At 36.6% G+C, this 18,374-nt stretch overlaps 4 protein-coding genes and 1 pseudogene across 4 annotated transcripts; all 5 read right to left on the minus strand.

Annotated features, from left to right (window-relative positions):
* Nucleotides 1-274: 274 nt before the first annotated feature.
* On the minus strand, nt 275-861 carry LOC122833040 (annotated as a pseudogene).
* Nucleotides 862-2,411: 1,550 nt separating this feature from the next.
* On the minus strand, nt 2,412-4,995 carry LOC122832189 (claudin-8-like). The gene has a single exon (XM_044118714.1). The coding sequence runs from the start codon at nt 4,718-4,720 to the stop codon at nt 3,632-3,634; it is 1,089 nt and encodes a 362-aa protein (XP_043974649.1). The 5' UTR covers nt 4,721-4,995; the 3' UTR covers nt 2,412-3,631.
* A 69-nt stretch (nt 4,996-5,064) lies between these two features.
* On the minus strand, nt 5,065-6,952 carry cldn8.1 (claudin 8.1). Its single transcript, XM_044118715.1, has one exon. It carries the CDS (start codon nt 6,817-6,819, stop codon nt 6,043-6,045), a length of 777 nt encoding a protein of 258 aa, XP_043974650.1. The 5' UTR covers nt 6,820-6,952; the 3' UTR covers nt 5,065-6,042.
* Nucleotides 6,953-9,744: 2,792 nt separating this feature from the next.
* LOC122832606 (claudin-8-like) lies at nt 9,745-11,142 on the minus strand. The gene has a single exon (XM_044119522.1). The coding sequence runs from the start codon at nt 11,079-11,081 to the stop codon at nt 10,182-10,184; it is 900 nt and encodes a 299-aa protein (XP_043975457.1). The 5' UTR covers nt 11,082-11,142; the 3' UTR covers nt 9,745-10,181.
* Nucleotides 11,143-13,301: 2,159 nt separating this feature from the next.
* Nucleotides 13,302-14,312, minus strand: LOC122832986 (claudin-8-like). Its single transcript, XM_044120267.1, has one exon. The coding sequence runs from the start codon at nt 14,277-14,279 to the stop codon at nt 13,599-13,601; it is 681 nt and encodes a 226-aa protein (XP_043976202.1). The 5' UTR covers nt 14,280-14,312; the 3' UTR covers nt 13,302-13,598.
* Between the last annotated feature and the right edge of the window lie 4,062 nt (nt 14,313-18,374).

The following is an 18,374-nucleotide window of genomic DNA, read 5'->3' on the forward strand; positions in this document are numbered from 1 at the left end:
TCATTAAAAAGAAACACTGGCTTCTCTTAATAATAGCACTTATATGCAACTGGGTCACACAATCGTTTAAATGGTGCAGTGTTTGGGGTAACAAACAATGAGTTCCCGGGAATATGAATGCTTCCAGCCTGGATGAAGGATGTCGACTGGTTCACCAGTGCTTCACTTTTGTCATTTCTGGAGCAGCATTGTGAAGTGATATAGGATGTATCAAAATTTTGCTGTTGTGAGAATTCCTAGTTGACTTGAGGGTTGAGGTGGGATGATAGCTTTGCTAGCTTGTCATAGTTGGTTTGTTGTCTGAGGGGAAACATGGGCAGGTAAAAAGCAAGGCTGGGGTAAAGAGGAAAGTTCCAGTAACCCAACTGATATAGAGGGCTCCTCCCATTTCTCTCTTTTGGGTATCTGTCAGTGGTGGATCGAACAAATCCCTTAAGATGACATGACCAGTCCATGACACAGATATAAAAATACAGATGCAGGCCATGAGTTCATGGTTGCTGTATTCCTCCAGCAACCATTAGGATCACAGTTTTAACCAATTTGTTATTCTGAAACCAAGGAATGCATTTCATTCCTGCTAGAGCGAACAATAGCCCTAACCCTGACCAGGCTACTGAACAACACATTAGGCCTCTTCTAGCTTGCAGATCAGGGGACAAATACAAGGAGTCGTACACCTTACACTGCATCTTGATGTTTGCCTGACTGTAGTAGTTCATCCACAATCCCTCCCAGCATCTCTCCATCTCAGTTTTCTTCACTGGAAACTGTGACCTTCCACATTGGCAAGCCAGTCGTAGCAGACACTCCAATCAGGCCGGTGCAGATTGCAGCGATCTCAGGAAAACCTTGAGTCATTGTTTAGTATTAAAGAGTCTTGTGTTCACATTTACAGCTAATATTTTTTACACTACTTAGCACAACATTTGAGAGCTAAAGAACATGTCTTGTTGAGGTGAAGACATGTCTAGTGCAATGAGAATCTTTTCCACAAGCTTGTTTGGTGTAACAGCCTGCTTATTATGGGAAGATGCTGTGTAACCCCCTGATTGGTTCAGGGAGATTTGGGTAAATATAACGCCTGTATATTTTGTGTTTATGAAATACCAGCAAATGGAAACATAGCATAGAACTAATTTATATTTCTTTCAGTCCAAAAACCATCCATAACCTTAGGAGCTCTTCTTGCATTTATATGTTTTATAGAATTGCTCTGTTAGCCATAAATTTTAATTTTATATTATATTGTAATGTTTTTTGAACAAATTTTACTGTTGAGAAAACATTTGCTCTAGTTAATTGGAGGAAAATTACAGTTTGAACATTGGAACTTGACCTCTTCAGTTCAATGGAGTGCCGTTAAATTTCCACTGGCTATTGAGACAGTAACAAAAGTTGAAAATCTGGTCCTCCAAACCTGCACAGTTCACTAAGAGAACTTTAAATGTAATAAATACCAATTATTTTTACTTAGGTAGGTGTGTCCCCTGCTCTTCCCCACACTTGGCTGTTTCCCTTAGTGTCACTTGGCACTGCCTACTATGGTGGAAATTATGACAGTGGATTTTAGCTGACCAAAATGTGGCATGCATTTATATGTAGTTCAATTTAGTATCAATTTTGAAAGAAAAAATATTCAATTGAAAAAAATTATGTGGAAAAGAATTTAAATCAGTGGAAAACTGTTTGATGGCATTACAGCAATTAAACCAGCTTCCAATGGTGTTCTGACAATGCAGACAAAGACAATATGCTTATCTTGTGTTTGCAGTTTAGCAGCTCTTGAGGGAATAGCACTTGAATGTTAGTTTCTTCAGCAGTAGAAACAAATGATGATAATAATAATAATAAAAATAATAATAATAATAATAATAATAATAATAATAATAATAATAATAATAATAATAATACCAGAGTCAAAAAATGACAACCAGAGGAATTAATTGGGGTCTTTTTTTTCTGTAATTATGTGTGATACAAAACAAACAAAGATTAGCACACAGTAAAATGAACAACTCAGACTTCCTCAAACACAACTCACTTTCCTGTTTTGCCCACTGGGGAGCAGAGAAGAGCTTTGAGTTGATGAAACAGGAGGTTCATTGTATGTCAAATAGGATTAGAGTTTCTGGCATTTTCTGACATTTAAAATGAAATATTGACAAACTTTGATATCCATTTGTACTCTATTAAGGTTGCTTGAATGTATTTTGAATGTCAGTTTTATTTAATTTTTTCTTTTTCTTTATAAAAACGTGGTAGTGAGAAGGACGAGTACGTACAGCGCTGTTCTTTATGGATAATGGTAAACTCCTCCTTCACAACATCTTGATGGGCCAGAAAGAGGCTAATCCCACTGCATTTGAGGATTGAGAGGATCAGGAGATATTTTGTCCTCACTGCCATTAGGGTGCACAGTACCTTGGCAAAGAAAATGGCCTCATAAACTAGGCTACTGGTTCTTGTAGTAGCAACAATAATTTTTTATGTTTTTTTTTTTTTTGTGCAGTACCTTTTTTATTTAGTTGTTGTTGTTTTTATTGTATTTTTTGCACTTTTGGGCTTCAGGTGCCTAGATTTTTCTTGTGGAATAATATTTCTGTCTGTGAATCTATTTTAGTTTTGTTTCAGTCTGAGAAGTAGCCAGGGAAACTGCTTAATTCTTCATTCATACTTCATTCAGCTCATTCGTTCTGTAACACCTCCTGGTTGTTGTATAAGCACCAGCTGTTGTGGCATTGACCTTGTAGAAGTCCATGATGGTGGTGGTGTGTACTGGACATATTTAAGGCTGAAAATGCAAAATATATGTTATCATCTTTCTGAATAACCAGTTTCTTAGCTTGTTTGTTGTTCCTGACTCATAATGTACTCTGCATCAAAACAAACTAATCAGCAAAGGCCAATCTGAGTCACAGCGCAGGATATAAAACCTCTTGCAATTGCCCTATTGAAGCTAAAGGCCAGCAGTTTCTATGTTGGATTTTTTTGTGTCATACCAATGTACCAAATTCACATCTTTTTTTTTTTTTACTTTTTTTGGGTGGTTGTGTAATAGTCAACAACAGTAGACACCACCAATATTTTGTAAATTGGTTAGACACAAATTACTAACAAAATGTATGTTTTTAATTTGTTTTACATAATTATTTGTGTGTTTCAATAGTTAGTTGTCACCATTAGATTTTCATTTATATTTTAGGCCTCAGGCCAATCTGTAAGAAAGAAGTGAAACATTTACATATCGGGATATTCTTTTAATAAACAGTACAAAATTATTTTTTTTAAATCACAAAATTATTGTTTTTACATTGATCCTAAATCTCATAAAAATTGCAAATAATTTCCAATAATAAGTATTGATCAGGCTGTCTTCTTAAACTTATGGCAAAATATAAATATAGATTAATTTTATTCTAACTACAAATTTACTATATAAAATAAACCAAAACAATAAAAAAATACAACAAAACACAATGCAATAGACCTATGTTCCCAAGAGCAAGTTTGATACATTCAAGAAATAAACCCATATCAGAATTATGTGATCTTAAGTGGTTCATAGCTCAGGAAAATGTCTTTTTCATGAGCTTTACTTTTACATATAAGTTTACATATAAACTTTACTTTATATGTACACTCCATTGTGGCTGAGGCTGCGAGACTCTGGATGAACCATGGATTCCTTATAGGCTATGAAAACAGGAGTTTGTGCAACAGGATGAAAGCTTGACTGGAAAGATGAAGGTGTATTGCCGGTGTAAGTTGTTGAATACAGAGTGGGATTTTGGGTCACATATAGAGAGTTTCCTGGAGCGTATATGCTTCCAGAATGGTGAGAGCTCCGCACTGAAGATTGATGAGCCATGCTTCTTTGATAGAGGATTGATGCATTTTCAGGAGGACCAGGAGTGTAGACAATAGTTGGGTTCATCAGGGTTCCATTGCTTATTACTTGATTGACATTTTGTGGTGGAAATACATTTTGTTGCCCAACCAAGCTGTTGCTCTGAAGAGAACTTTGATGTGCATTCGACTGGATGCTTGGAACGCTGGAGATGGGGTGATATCTTGTCATTGCAGGTCTGTTCGCCTCTGTCCTGTAATTTAGCAGTTTAAGTGGGGGATATACGTCAAATGACCCTCTTTCTGAGGGTATCCGTCTACAGATAAACAGTAAAGCTGAGGCAAACAATAAGGCTCCCGTCACCCAACCGATATAAAGAGCTTCTCCCAGCTCTCTCCTCTCGGCATCAATCAGCAGTGGATTGTAAAAATCACTTATAATGACATGACCAGTCCAAGACACCGGTATAAAAACACAAATACAGGCCATGAACTGCATTGCTCCAGCAACCATTAGAATAATTGTTTTAGCCCATTTGCTACCTTGAAAGCAGGAAATGCATTTCATCCCTGCTAGAGCTACCAAGAGCCCTAACCCTGACAAGGCTACAGAACAGCACATTAGACCCCTGGCAGCCTGCAGGTCAGGGGGCAGATACAACAAGGAGTCGTACACCTTACACTGCATCCTGATGTTTGCCTGTCTGTAGCAGTTCATCCACAAACCCTCCCAACGTGTCTCCATCACAATGATGTTTGCTCCAATGAAAGCGGTGACCTTCCACATAGGCAAGCCAGTTGTAGCAGAGGCGCCGATCAGCCCAATCAGTCCAACACACATCGCTGCGATCTCAGAGATGCCTCGAATCATTGTTTTTTATTCAAGACTCCTATGTGTAAGTCCAAAATTTTTATAATCTTGCAGGCAGAAAAAGAGAAAAATGGGTACTGTCAATCTTTATCAGAATCTTTGAAGAAAAAAGTTTGTTTAAGGTGAAGGTATGTCCAGGCAGTGAGGCTTTGTCCTTCCTGTTTGCTGTTAGGCTGTTTGTTATGGGAAAGATGCTTTACCATCACCTGATTGGCTTAGAGAGATGCAGGTAAAGAGGATGTGTTCATATTTTGTGTTTACAGGTAAGCAGTTCATGTGGGCAAGACACTGATAATTTATCTCAAGCATAACTTCTGAGTAAAAGTAATGCACAACTCCAACAATTGATAATGTCAGATTTTTATTTCAATGTGATAAATGTCATAAAACAGCCAAAAATCAGTATACTGTAAAATGAATAACTGTGACAGCTTTCTGCTTTGTCCACCGGAGAGCAGAGTTGAGCTTTGGAGGTGATGAAATAAGAGGTTCACATTGTATGAAAAAGCATGTATTTTCTGACATATTAAGACCAGTGATACACAATTATATTTGAAATTGTGTTTGAAATAGCAGAACACATATGCAAGTATCAACATTTCATTGTATTTAAGGTCACAGAAAGAAGTTGTGCTTCTTCTAGAAATTGAAATGCTGTGACCTTTAAGCTTAACCGAATCATTTATACACTTTGCAAAAATAAATATATATTTCTAAACTTGAAGCTCAACAAACAAAATAATAGGGATGTATTAGTCTAAATTCAAAGTGACTTGCATATTCTGGTCACATGATCCCTTTGTTTACTTGGCTTGGTTGAGTTACCTTTGCGTCCACGCCCATAGTGTCAACACTGGGTGAAACTGGTACCGGACGTTTAGGGAAAACAAAGGCCTCATTGAGGTTTGTAATTCTGGAGAAGTTTTGGCTCATAAAACACAATTTAAAATGTTTTTTTGTCACTTAAACAACATGGATCATACGCCAGCAATAAAATACATTTCAACAGTGAACACCCATGCACTTCTGTTACATTACCAAATGGTTGAAGATTGCATAATAGTTATACACAACATACAGATTTTCAATATTTCACCCCATTTTGATAATACAAGTATAAAGTTTCACTTGCACAAACAATTAAATATACATAAACATGCGTGGTTATCTCTTGAAAGCTTCTGAACTGGGTTTTTTTTTTTTACAAAAAATATAAGTACAGTTAAATGAATACATAAAATGTATTGACATTTTACCTCTAATTAAGAATTTAAGTGTTTTTACCTTGTACCATCATGACAGAAAAAAAATATTTTAAGCGTTCACAAATAAGCAACTCCACTGTGCACAGAGGGGTATCTAGATTCGTAACTGTAGACGGTTGACGGATGTCTTGACAGCATTGAGTGGGGTTCGGATCGAGGGATAAACACCAGCTGCTGAGGCTGTAGAGGCTGGAGTTGTGGCTGTGGGGTGTAGGCCCTGTACCCTGAGGTTTTTGAGTACATGTACTTCTCTGGTTTTTCATCTTCAGACTGTATATTGCAACAGATAAAAATGCACCCTCCAGCAAACAAAAAAGCAGCCGCCACCCAACCAATATAGAGAGCTTCTCCGAGCTCCCTGCGCTGGGCATCGATCAGCAACGGGTTGTAGAAGTCCTGAATGATGGCGTGGCCTGTCCAGGACACAGGAATAAGGTCGCAAATGCAAGCCATTAAAATCATGCTTCCTGCGATAATGAGGACCAGTCTCTTGGCTCGATCGTTGTTCCTAATGCACGCTGTGCACTGCATCCCGACCAAACTGATCAGCAGACCAATGGCAGCCAGAGCCAGAGAGCAGCACATTAACCCTCTTGCAGCCTGCAGGTCTTGGGGAAGGGCCAGCAGAGAGTCGTAGACTTTACACTGCATCCGTATGTTAGCTTGGCGATAGCAGTTCATCCACAAGCCCTCATAGCGAGTCTCAAACACGATGATATTCTCCCCAATGAAGGCTGTGACCCGCCACATTGGCATTCCAGTGCTTGCAGCTGTTCCAATCAGACCAATTAGGGACAATAAAAGTCCCACTATTTCCAATGTTGAGTTGGCCATCCTGTCTCTAGTCACTCATCCAAGTTCATAGGCGGAATAGCAGATGGACACTATTTGGATATAGCTCAGCGAAGTAATTTTCTTTTGCAGAGAGGCAGTTCAATCAAGTGGAGGAGGAGCAGGTGGTTGTTGACTAGTACAACCTCTTCCCACTGGATGTTATAATGGGAAGGGGTGGGAATTTGTACCTGTAGCTAGGAGACAGAGTCCTTTGTGTGTTTTGAACCTCTGTACACTAACACCAGTGCGCTGCTACTTTGATTATTCAGAGGTATCCATTTACATTCTTGGATATCTCTTTACAAGAAAGTATTGAGGGGAGAAAACTAAGACTTTTATGCAAGTCAATAATTTTTTATAATATATTAGCATTTTATCTGCTGATTTCAGCAGGTTTTATCAGTAAATTTGACTTCTAAAATGAATAAAAAAATCTATCATCAAAACAAAAAAGAACTTTAGTTTGAACCACTGACAAGTAGTCCTTCCCTCCTTTGCCCAGATAAAATGCTTATTTTCTTTTTCTCTCCTTTAGCCAGGTAAAATTCTTCTGTCCTTTTTTATGGATAAACAGAATAGTTTTGAACTCTTTTGAGTTAGCTTATATGCGGTGGCTTTAAAAGCACGACCCTACCCACACTGCATCCTGACCAAACCTTATTGCTTCACATGCGTACCCCTTCCCCTCTACTCCTCCTACTATGAAGGAGCAACACACTACCAGCTCTCCATCTGATGGGTAATATGAGTTTCCTAAGCATGCTGAATATTAAACTGTTCAGGTCTGAGAAAAACTCTTACTTAAACTAACCCGTCAAGGAAGACTTTCCTAAATCTTAGTGCCCCACCCTGCTTTCCTCCCCATGAATTAGTTGGGCTGAGAAGCCCAGCAGTCAACTAGAAATGTATCATGGACTTGAAACCCCAGTGCCGGTCTACTGAAGAAATGAGCTCAGGCAGAAGGACCAGGCAACAGAGAGCAAGCAGCAGTTCAGAGATGATCGTCTGTGACCCCTGTTTACTAGATAATGACAGAAGTCCTTGCAGAAGAAAAGAGTATTTGCTTTTGCCTTGGTTATTTGCCTTGGGCCTCTACTGCCTTAGCCAACAATACACACCCATGTCAGAGTCTTTCAAAATTATTGAGGTTGATTCCTCGCAAAACAGCATTTGGCTGCCTGCAGGTCGTAGATTCACTTGTGCTTTGTTGCAGGGCTATTAGTCCGTCTTAATGTGAGCATTAAGACGGACTAATGTTCAGGCTGGAAGGAAAGAATGAAGTAATGTTATCAGCAGAAAGCGCTGACAGGTAGCGCTTTCTGATTGGCTACCTGTCACATTCAACAGGCTGCGTTCTCGCTCCCAGTCAGGGAAAACCCCTGATTTAGATCGGAACGGCCACGACGATTTACCTTAACACAGCACACACTACAGGATGATTGGTTATGAAATCACAAGCGACAATCTTAGAACGTCCAACATTCTAAGATTGTCGTAAGGGGAAAATCGGGGCAAAAAATTGTGTAGTGTGAACTATTGCATCAGGCACAGAGAAGATGTACCCATCTAAATCGAATGATTACTGAAGGGCAATATAGTATACAGACTTCATAATCTGCACTCTTTTGGTTGAATGCAGTATTTATTTCCACTTTGGCTTTATGTTGTTAAGTTTTTAATTCAAGTACATTTTTTGTTAATGGAGACTGAGAATCAATTTTATTTTTTGGTTTTGGTTTTGTTTACTTTATCAGTTCCAGTGTTAAGTGTTCTTTCGAAAATAAAGTGTATCTATCTCTGGGAGGAAATCGCATGCATTATAACGTCATTTCCATTAAATCAGTGTAAAAAGGTCTTCAAACAATGTTATTGTTTATCGCAATAATTTTTGTGACAATTAATTGCTCAGCAAAATTTGTTATTGTGACTGGCCTAATGGTGATCACAGAATTATTTATCTTTAAAATCATCAATACATCTAGGCTGCTTGTATAAGCCCAGGTTAATCATAATGGCTTTTCTCAGAATCGCATGAAACCTGGTATTGAAAAAGTCCTATTTGAATCATTCTTTGTTTTAGTTTCCCATGGGAGTAAGAGTCAATCTCCCTCACTTTGACAACATATAAGTCTACCCCAAACTCTTACTATCTAATAAAATCCACTAGTTCTTTAAATAATCTTAAAAATATATTTAAAAAAAATTAAAACCGTAAGGTGTCTGTGACTGCTAAATATCTGTCAAGACTACAGTTCCCCCCATGATTATGTAACCTATAACATTTTTGTTATGTTAAACTATGTCTTAATACAATTTTAAGTGTTTTTAATTAATATTGTAATTTATATAACATTTAGATTTTTTTTGCTGCATTTTAAATTGCTTGTTATATTCTAAAATTGTATTTATACCTATTTATTTTTTTTTAGTTTTAATTTGGGAGATCATTATCAATTACATTCAGGTCACAGTAAACATGAACCTGTTTTTCTAAAAGTCTATACATTATAATGATATTGTGTAATATGACAACAAAAATCTCAGATTTCACATTTTAGGGCTTTTGTAGACATAAATAGATTGTATAATTGCTTAATCGTGTATTTTTAAGTTGACAGAATGTGTTATTTCTGAATTTTATTCACAATTTCTACTTGTCTGTCATGTCAGTCTCCAGCTGAAATCTGGAAGCTGCACATTTTAAGTTTTGAGACATAATCTTTCAGTGCCTTTTGCTTTTTTTAGATGTGCTTGTAAAGCCTGCTTTTCTGGTTTGGGCACATTTGTACTCGCAGTGATTAAAATGACACACCTTTAAGTGAAACAACCGGAGTTTCGGCAAGAATATCTAGATTCCAGACAAACAAAAGCTTTTGGAGAAATGATTGTTGGATTAAAGAAATAAAATTGATGAAAACAAACAACTTTTATTACCATTTTTTTATTTTGTATAACAGCTGACATAGTTTTTCAGTATTGGTTTTGAAAAATGTATATATACATTTTTATACACAATCTCAAAAGTAAACAGAAGTTACCTACAGGTATGAAAAAAAGCCAGTGCATAATTTAAACTCAAATGAGCATGTGTGCAGATTCTGTAAAGACATTATTACATTGCTCCTTTATCCTTATGAAGGGGGTAAAACACCCACACAGTAGGTGCAGTAAAACAAAAAATCATTTCAGCAAAGGTCTTCATGATCAAACTCAATCACATTCATAAAACATTTCAGTCTTAGCAATAGACTTTTTAAAGTAATAAATGGGCTTTGTCTAGTTATCCCCTGTCTTTGTCACTCCATCATCTTTTTCATTTGAGCCATGTTTTTTCTGGTTTAAAAATCAAGTCCAGAAATCTCCTAGTACTGACTCGGAGTATATCCCACAGATCTTGGTGGGGGTACAAAGTATGCAGGTTGGTAGTTGTTTTCTGGTTGGTATGAGTTCGGCTGGTATGTGTATACAGGTTGATAGACACTTCCAGGGTTGTATATGACTCTCTCTTCTTCTATATTGGTGCGTGGAGCATGGCGACACAGCAGGATCACTCCAGCTGAGAAAAGCAAAGCAGATGTCATCCAGCCGATGTACAGAGCTTCCCCGAGCTCTCTTCGTTGGGCATCAATCAGCAGTGGGTTGTAGAAGTCCTGGATGATGACATGGCCAGTCCAGGACACTGGGATCAGGGTAGTGACACAGCCCATGAGGAAGAGACAGCCTCCAGCCACAAGAACAATGTGTTTTGTTCGAGCACGGTGGTCCACCATCTTGGTACATTTCATTCCCACCACTGAAACAATCAGGGCGAAGGATGTGAGAGCCACAGAGCTGCACATGAGGCCTCTGGCTGCTTGGAGATCTGGTGGCAGGTACAGCAGGGAATCATACACCTTGCACTGCATCCTTATGTTGGCTTGTCTGTAGCAGTTCATCCACAAACCTTCCCAGCGAGTTTCCATCACAATGATGTTTTCCTGAATGAAGGCTGTTACTTTCCACATGGGCAAGCCAGTCACCGCTGCTACTCCTATCAGTCCAAGAAAACCAATGACGAGAGCCACAATCTCACAGCAGACTTCATTACGGCTTTTCCTCTTCTCAGCTCTTCTTTTTTCCTCGTAAACAGAGTCCTGGTAATCTGGGTTTTCTTGGTAGTCTATGTAGGACTGGGGTGGCTTCTGCAAATTTGGGTCGTAGTAAGACGCGGCATAGGACATCGGTGGCTTGGTATAGCCACTGTAGGCTGTGTAAGAGGCCATTGCAGGAAGCACCAAAAGCCAAAGATGCTCTCTCTGGCTTTACTCTTACAGCTCCGGAGGCAAGTCTGAAGGAAAGAATGATGAACACAACATATACACCCACAAAAACATGCAAATAATGCAATGCAGCCTGACCGGTTCATCTGCCCTGCACCCATCAGATAGGTGGTAACAAAGGAGTACTCCTTGTTCAATTGCAAATGAAACTGCTCTGACTTTCAATCAACTGTTTAGTGTTTTTGTTTTCTTTTTATTATGTTTTTTTGTTATATAAGAAAAGTGCAATCATTTGACAAGTTGAAGATAATCAATTTTAGTTTGAAACATTAGCTGGAGAAAGAACAGAAAAATATGTAATTTACACAGGATTGGGAAAGAGTTCAAATATACATGGGTCATGAAGTGGTCTATATTGTCTGGAAAATGATTGTATTTAATTTTGGATACGTATCAATTTTCAAAGCAAACGAAACAAACTTATTTGTATAAATGCACTTATAAGGATGTTTATATAGGGACAACTAAAGCCAGTCACAGATCCCATAGCCTCTACATTTTATATGTAAAGGGAGCTGGTAAGAAGGTGTTGGATTCAGAAACATGAGGAGGATTGGTTTCACTTGCCAGAACTTCTCAACTCTTTTTCTAACACATTGAAGTGTTACTGATATATTTATGGCGATAGCTTCAAATTCATCATTTTCAGGTGCAAAAAAATAATTTTATTGTTACCGACCTTGAAATGGTTTTTTTATTAGACCACTTTGATCTCTCAGAACATTTTAACCTCAGCTTATTTGACATTAAAGAAGCTGTTTAATTTGCCATGTTTTTTTGTGGAACTGTAGCCTTGATTGGGGGCAACCAATCAGGGCAACCAAGAACTGAACTCAACTTGTTGAGTTGAGTTGAGTTTTATTATAATCTTATAAAATTATAAGAGTTTTATAATTTTACAAAACTCTTATTGGGTTATAGCTAATCAACTTTGTATGAAGCAAAGGTGGTTAATAAGTTTGGAGCCCAAGAGAGGACCCTGATAAATATGAGCTAACAATAAGTGTGTTCATTAGACAATCAGGCTTGAAGTGTGATTCAATGATACAACTCCATGACTACCAGTTTATTGACATGGATTATTGTGCATCAATAATCCAATCTGAATAAATAAATTACATTTTTTTAGGCATTTCTTAATACCTAAAATATTTGACTTGTACTGCTGTAACTGTAGGTGTCTTAAAGTGTAATTTCTCCTAATGAATGAGTAATTAAGGATACCCTCAATTTCAGTTTCAGCTAATAATCTTTAAATTTAGTCTCAAAGGATTATTTTCTTTGTCATGGCATGAGAAATGTCTTTTAACATTTATCATTTATCCATAAAATAACCTACCTGATGAGCAGCTACTGGCATGCCAGGAAAGTTATGTCTAATGTCTCATTTAAAAAAAAGAATATATATATAAAAAAAGAATATTGTAGATAATAAATAGTGACTGCGCTCTAAGGGGAGACATGTTCGGTCTGCTGTGTTTTTGCCTAGATATGTATGTAAACAATTAGACAGATGTTTGACTGCTTCAATGTTATTCAAATACAATCTGCTTTACTTCATCTGCTTTTAATCACATGTGTTTGTTTACATAACATTAATAAATAAATTGTGCATTTAAAAAAAAGATACATTTATAAATACTATGTAGTACTGTACACAGTTAAATTCAAATTTTAGTAAGCTACATCAGATAATAGAATTGATCCTTTGGTGTAATTAGGATTAAACTGAGGCCTATTTTGTTTTATTTCTTAATTTAGACAAATATTTTCCCTCTGCATACCCTGGCCTTTTATTTGTAAATACATAAATAGTACGTTTATTATTGTTATTTTAATGATTACATTAAGCATATAGTTAGTATATGTTTAATGCAATAATAATTATCTATTTATGTTTTCATGTTTTGCAATAAAACCTTAAGTTTACTATGTACAATTAAAATAATTTATTATTTTAAAATATAAATGACCTGTCTTCTTTGGGGAAAATTGTTTTTTTTTTTACTAATAGCAAAGTTTAAAAACATTATTAATAGAATGCTTCAGACTGACGGCTCTAATCCAGTGCAGTCAACTATGTTGACTGACTCACAAACATTGTTTTAATTTACAGTGACCTATGTTGAGATGGAAAAGCTAATTCATCAAGAGCAGTTCACCAAAATTAGTTTATTAGAGCACAAAACATCAAGGACATGCGTGCATTTGTTAAAAATTAAATTAAAAGAACAAATACGCTTAATAAATGAATACTTTTTATGTGCAAAATTGGTTGAATGGTAAAGAACATTTGTTACCAGTACCGCTTGTAGTAAAGTAGCCAGACCTCTAAGTCACTAAAGCCCTTAATTTTGACAAGTATGTGCAAATCAGCTTGTTAAGTTTTCCTTAGGCTACACATTGTAATTTTTAAATGCAAATAAATACATTTAGCAGAAGGCAAAAATTAACAATTATTTACACATATTCTTGAAATTTATGCATGCCGGATCCTGTCTCGGCGAGATATACACTGTCCTCTTTGATGGCACTCTTTTCCTCCATAATGTATACACCATGGTCTTCTTTGGATCTTCGTTGGCTGTATCTGATGAGCAGGATGATTCCAGTGGCCAGTAACACACCAGAAGTTCCCCAGCCAATGAAGATGGCTTGTCCCATCTCTCGTTTCTCAGCGTCCAGCACAGTTGGATTGTAGAACTGCCTGATAATCGAGTGGCCCACCCAGCTGACAGGAATGAGTGTGGTCAGAAATGAAATCAGATACAAACATCCCCCGACGGCCAGAATGATGTTTTTGCTCTTCATGTTGTCACCACAACAGTTGCTCTTCTGAATTCCAAAAGCTGCGACAATCAAGGCAATGAAAACCAGGGCGATGGAGACACACATGAATCCTCTGGCCGCCTGCAGCTCAGCTGGGAGACTCAATAGTGAGTCGTAGACCTTGCACTGCATCTTGATGTTAATCTGTCGGTAGCAGGTCATCCACAGGCCTTCCCACAGTTCCTCCATGACTATAAGATTAGCCCCAATGAAGGCAGAGACCTTCCAGGTAGGCAGAGCTGTAACAGCAATTGTCCCAAATAGGCCAAAGAAGCCCAGGACCAGGGCTACAATTTCCAGCTTCTGTTTCATGGTTTAGTGTAAGAAGTATGATCTCGACTTGTCTTTCTTGTCTAATGCAGGTACTACCTAGCCTGTTTGTTTTACAAGGCTCTAAATCTGATAGTGTCAAAATGCATGCGATGTCACTCTGCTGGTTGGGATAACCTTAAAATAACAAGTGGTTTCAGTAAAGGGAAAATAATCTCCATTTGTCTTTGTCTTAAAAAAACAAAAAGTCAACGCTCCTTCTCTTGCATAACATGAACAATGTACATGTGTTAAAAGACAATGGATAACCTGACAGGTCAACGTTCTAGCTGCACAGGTGTTCGGTTGTGACTAAATCTACAAGTATAACTTTCTGTTCCTTCCCCAGTTAGTTTACTCTTCAAAAAACATAGAATGTTAAAAATCAAGTAGTCCACGTTTACATGCTTCGCAAAGAAATCCTAATTTAAAAACTCAAATTCCTAAAACTGAAAATTTTATTATTTCAGAAAGAGGTGAATACATTTTCTGATTAGTTTGAGGAAAACAGCATGACGGTACTAGAGAGAACTGTATATATCCTCATCTATTGAATGCATTTTGTTAATCTGAGAGGTTTTTGAGGATGAATTTAAGTCATTAGTTTTTTCTGTATGGAATAATTGTATGAAAATATACTTTTTAAATGCTTAAGTGGATAGTATATAATACCCCAATACCAGACAACTTTCTCTATACACATAAAGTACTAATTGAAATATAAAAAATTAGGTGAACAAGTTTAAGTTTAGTTTATATTTCCTCAATCTATACAATGTTAAAATTAAACATAAAGGCTTAGATTTAAAAATACACTCTCACTAACACTACATTCATGCAGGTGGTCTTGCTGTTCAATTCTGACTGGTCTGATGAAATCTCTTTTGTGTGTGTGCGTGCATGTGCGTGTGCTTGTGTGTGTGCGTGGTCATTCATACTGCTAAATGAAGGAATGAATTAATTAATTTCATTTTCACTATACTTATGTACAATGAGATTAAAGCCAAAAAGAGCCAACTCCAAAAACAGTTCAGGCAGTGTAAGAAATATAGTGTAAACATAAAAATTTTGATTTCTTTTAATTAAATTTTTTTATAAGAAAGATATAAAAGTATGTATTTTTTAAAAAGCTGCTACCACAGCATACACAAACATACATATACTGTATTCACCATAGAATCAATGCAAAATCACAATCAGACGTCTGTGTGTGAATGAATTATGACCCAATGTGACATACATACATAGAAGAAGAACATTGATGTCACACAGCAGCCCACTGTCTATGGGAGTAATAATGGATGGAGCCATATTACTTATTCAGCAAAGGGAACAGACAGTATTGTCACAAGATTGTAAGGATGTAACTATACAAAGGGAGCTAATAAAAACAAAGCACAATAAACCGCAACTTTTTGTGGAGCATTGACTAAACTTTCTATAGGAAGGTCTGTTTTGATGTGTACCAAGAGCCAGAAGTTGTGGGATTATGATGTGAATCACATTACGTGATTCACTTCAGTGACATTCTTCTTTCATATGTTCATAATTCTAATTTTCAGCCATTGTTTACGTCCATATTTAGTGTGTCTGGCTTTTGCTGGTGTAGAATTACCATGCATGTTTTACATCAATGATAGAAAAGTCGGATAAAATGTGAAATGAACGTTCTGACTGCAAATGTTTTACAGACAATCAGATACCTATCCAATTTTCTATCGCCTATGGAAGTTGCACAGATCAAGTATATGTGGGAGGTGAAAAGATCGGAATTGGGTTGTTCGGACTGCCATGAAAATGTTGTCTGTAGGTCGCATATGGACCAAAAAATCTGACTTGCCTTGTATTTACCTGCTATTTGAACATAGGCCTAATACTTGGACAAATGTTCTCAAGCAGTTTTTAAAAAAATCAACAAGACAAAAACTTTTGCTGCAGCAGGAAGTATAGTCCTGGTTACAGTGTCTGTGTTTGAGGAGCCACATCCTGCTTCTATGCAGATTTATTACTGTTTGTGATCAGACCCATCGTGAGGCTTTGAAGCCTCAGAACAAAGCAGAGTTGTGTGGTTTTATCATCAGGCCATCTTAAAAAAAAAAAATAAATAAACAAATGACTAAAAGTCAAAAATGAATAGAGCATTCATACTGATGAGTGCATCTGGAGATCCAACTGGATCAGCAGGTCTTTTTTCAGTGTTAACTCGCATGGAGGCAACTTTCTGAATGATTGACTTAAAGTGTGAATATACTTTCCTTCTGCTACTCTCGGCGGGGTAATTGTTCAAGACTTTTCTCAAACTGGAAAACTTGGACAACACAAACACCATATTTAAACAAGCGTTTTAGTTTGCTTTAACATTAAGAGACACTGTTTTAAAACAGTATAGGACTTCAGGGTGGTGAAGATGAACCACTCCTTCCTTCAAACCTTATTTGGTCTAAAAAGAGGTGACACCCAATCGATCATCGTGTTTCTGAGAAGTAAGAGACACAAAACAGCACCACAGGAAACAAAATATGGCATGAGAGGTCATAAGACAGAAACTGGAAAACCTGCTGAACAGGTTCTTAGGGGAATACTGTCGTCATCTGCTTTGAATGTAAACAGATAGCATCATGATGAAAAACCCATAGAAACAAAGATAGGAAAAGTAGGCTGTGTTATGAAAACTGTTATTGCTAAAAGTTTAAATTCTATTTTCAATATGGATTTGATAGGAAGGAAATAACTGATTTTAACCAAAAAGAAATCAATATGAATGAGTGAGGAGTATGTTGTTACCCTTTGTTGGAGGTTTTGAGGGCGAAAACAACTAAATTACAGCAGGCTCAATGCGCCCTCTGGTGTATGTAAATATGACTGCAGACCAGTGTTGACATTGATGAAAACCTACGTTTTCCAAGTACAAATATGCACAAGCATATTTTGAATTAATAGTTCACAGTACCTGAACGTTTCAGTTGTTGTGTATTTTATGATAACAAAAAAGAAAAGAAAATCTTCTTTTCTGAGTTCAAAAATCTTAGCAATCCCTTCTTAAGGTCAGAATTTAATTGTGAAGGACTGAGGTTTCTCACAAAGCTGTCTTCAAAAAACTCATTCATAAATTCATAAATTTCTCCCTGACATTTTCTTATCAAATCTTTCCTTAAAATAACAAAATAATAGTGTTTATGTTTGATGTTACATAATAATGAACTGAAAACAAAATTAAAAACATTAAGGTATTATAATAAACATGGGACAAGAAAATAAGAAATGGCATAAAATTAATTTGAACAAAAAATGATCTCATATTTTAGTACTCAAATACTATAAAATGTCTGTATTAACACTTTTGCTCATTGATCACCTGGTAACAAATCTTACATAATATATTTTTCATCTGTACCTGCTTTGCCACACAAATAGACTAAGTACATTCATTTGCTAGGTATATCCAGAATTATATTTTAGAAAATGATATAAAAAGTATTTTTTGATGATCTGGTTGAAATTACAAAATCCAGCCCCATTCTAAAATCCCAAAAGTAAAGATGGTTATAGATGGTATAGAATGCTGTACTGTGGTATTGTATGCTGTACCGTGGTATAGAATGCTGTACCGTGGTATAGATTAATGCTGTACCGTGATATAGATTAATGCTGTACCGTGGTATAGTGTCTACTTTAGTTTGTCTACTTTATCCACTTTAGTAGATAAAGTAGACACTTTACCTACTAAAGTGTCTACTTTATAGAATGCTATATTATGGTATAGTATGTCATGCCATGATATAGAATGCTATTCTGTGGTATAGTATGCTATACCATGGTATAGTATGGTATACTATGGTATAGTGTCTACTTTATCCACTTTAGTATATAAAGTAGACACTTTATTTACTAAAGTGTCTACTTTAGTAGATAATCCCCTATATCCAGTAAAGTTGATGCAAGTCCCTTTGAGAACCTTAGCTCTGAATAACATTCAGTTGGAACGGAAGTGGTTCAAATGTATTGAAACTGATGACAAATATAATGATGTGTACATTCAAGATTTCAAAGTGCAGATCCATTAAAATCCAACGTTGTACCTAAAGCCACAGAGCTGTA

Source organism: Gambusia affinis, linkage group LG06 (assembly GCF_019740435.1).
Source record: "Gambusia affinis linkage group LG06, SWU_Gaff_1.0, whole genome shotgun sequence".
Taxonomy (NCBI): Eukaryota; Metazoa; Chordata; class Actinopteri; order Cyprinodontiformes; family Poeciliidae; genus Gambusia; species Gambusia affinis.

Bases quoted from the DNA above. Each gene is read 5' to 3' on its own strand.
- cldn8.1 (XM_044118715.1), bottom strand. From the start codon at position 6,819: ATGGCCAACTCAACATTGGAAATAGTGGGACTTTTATTGTCCCTAATT.
- LOC122832986 (XM_044120267.1), bottom strand. From the start codon at position 14,279: ATGAAACAGAAGCTGGAAATTGTAGCCCTGGTCCTGGGCTTCTTTGGC.
- LOC122832606 (XM_044119522.1), bottom strand. From the start codon at position 11,081: ATGGCCTCTTACACAGCCTACAGTGGCTATACCAAGCCACCGATGTCC.
- LOC122832189 (XM_044118714.1), bottom strand. From the start codon at position 4,720: ATGATTCGAGGCATCTCTGAGATCGCAGCGATGTGTGTTGGACTGATT.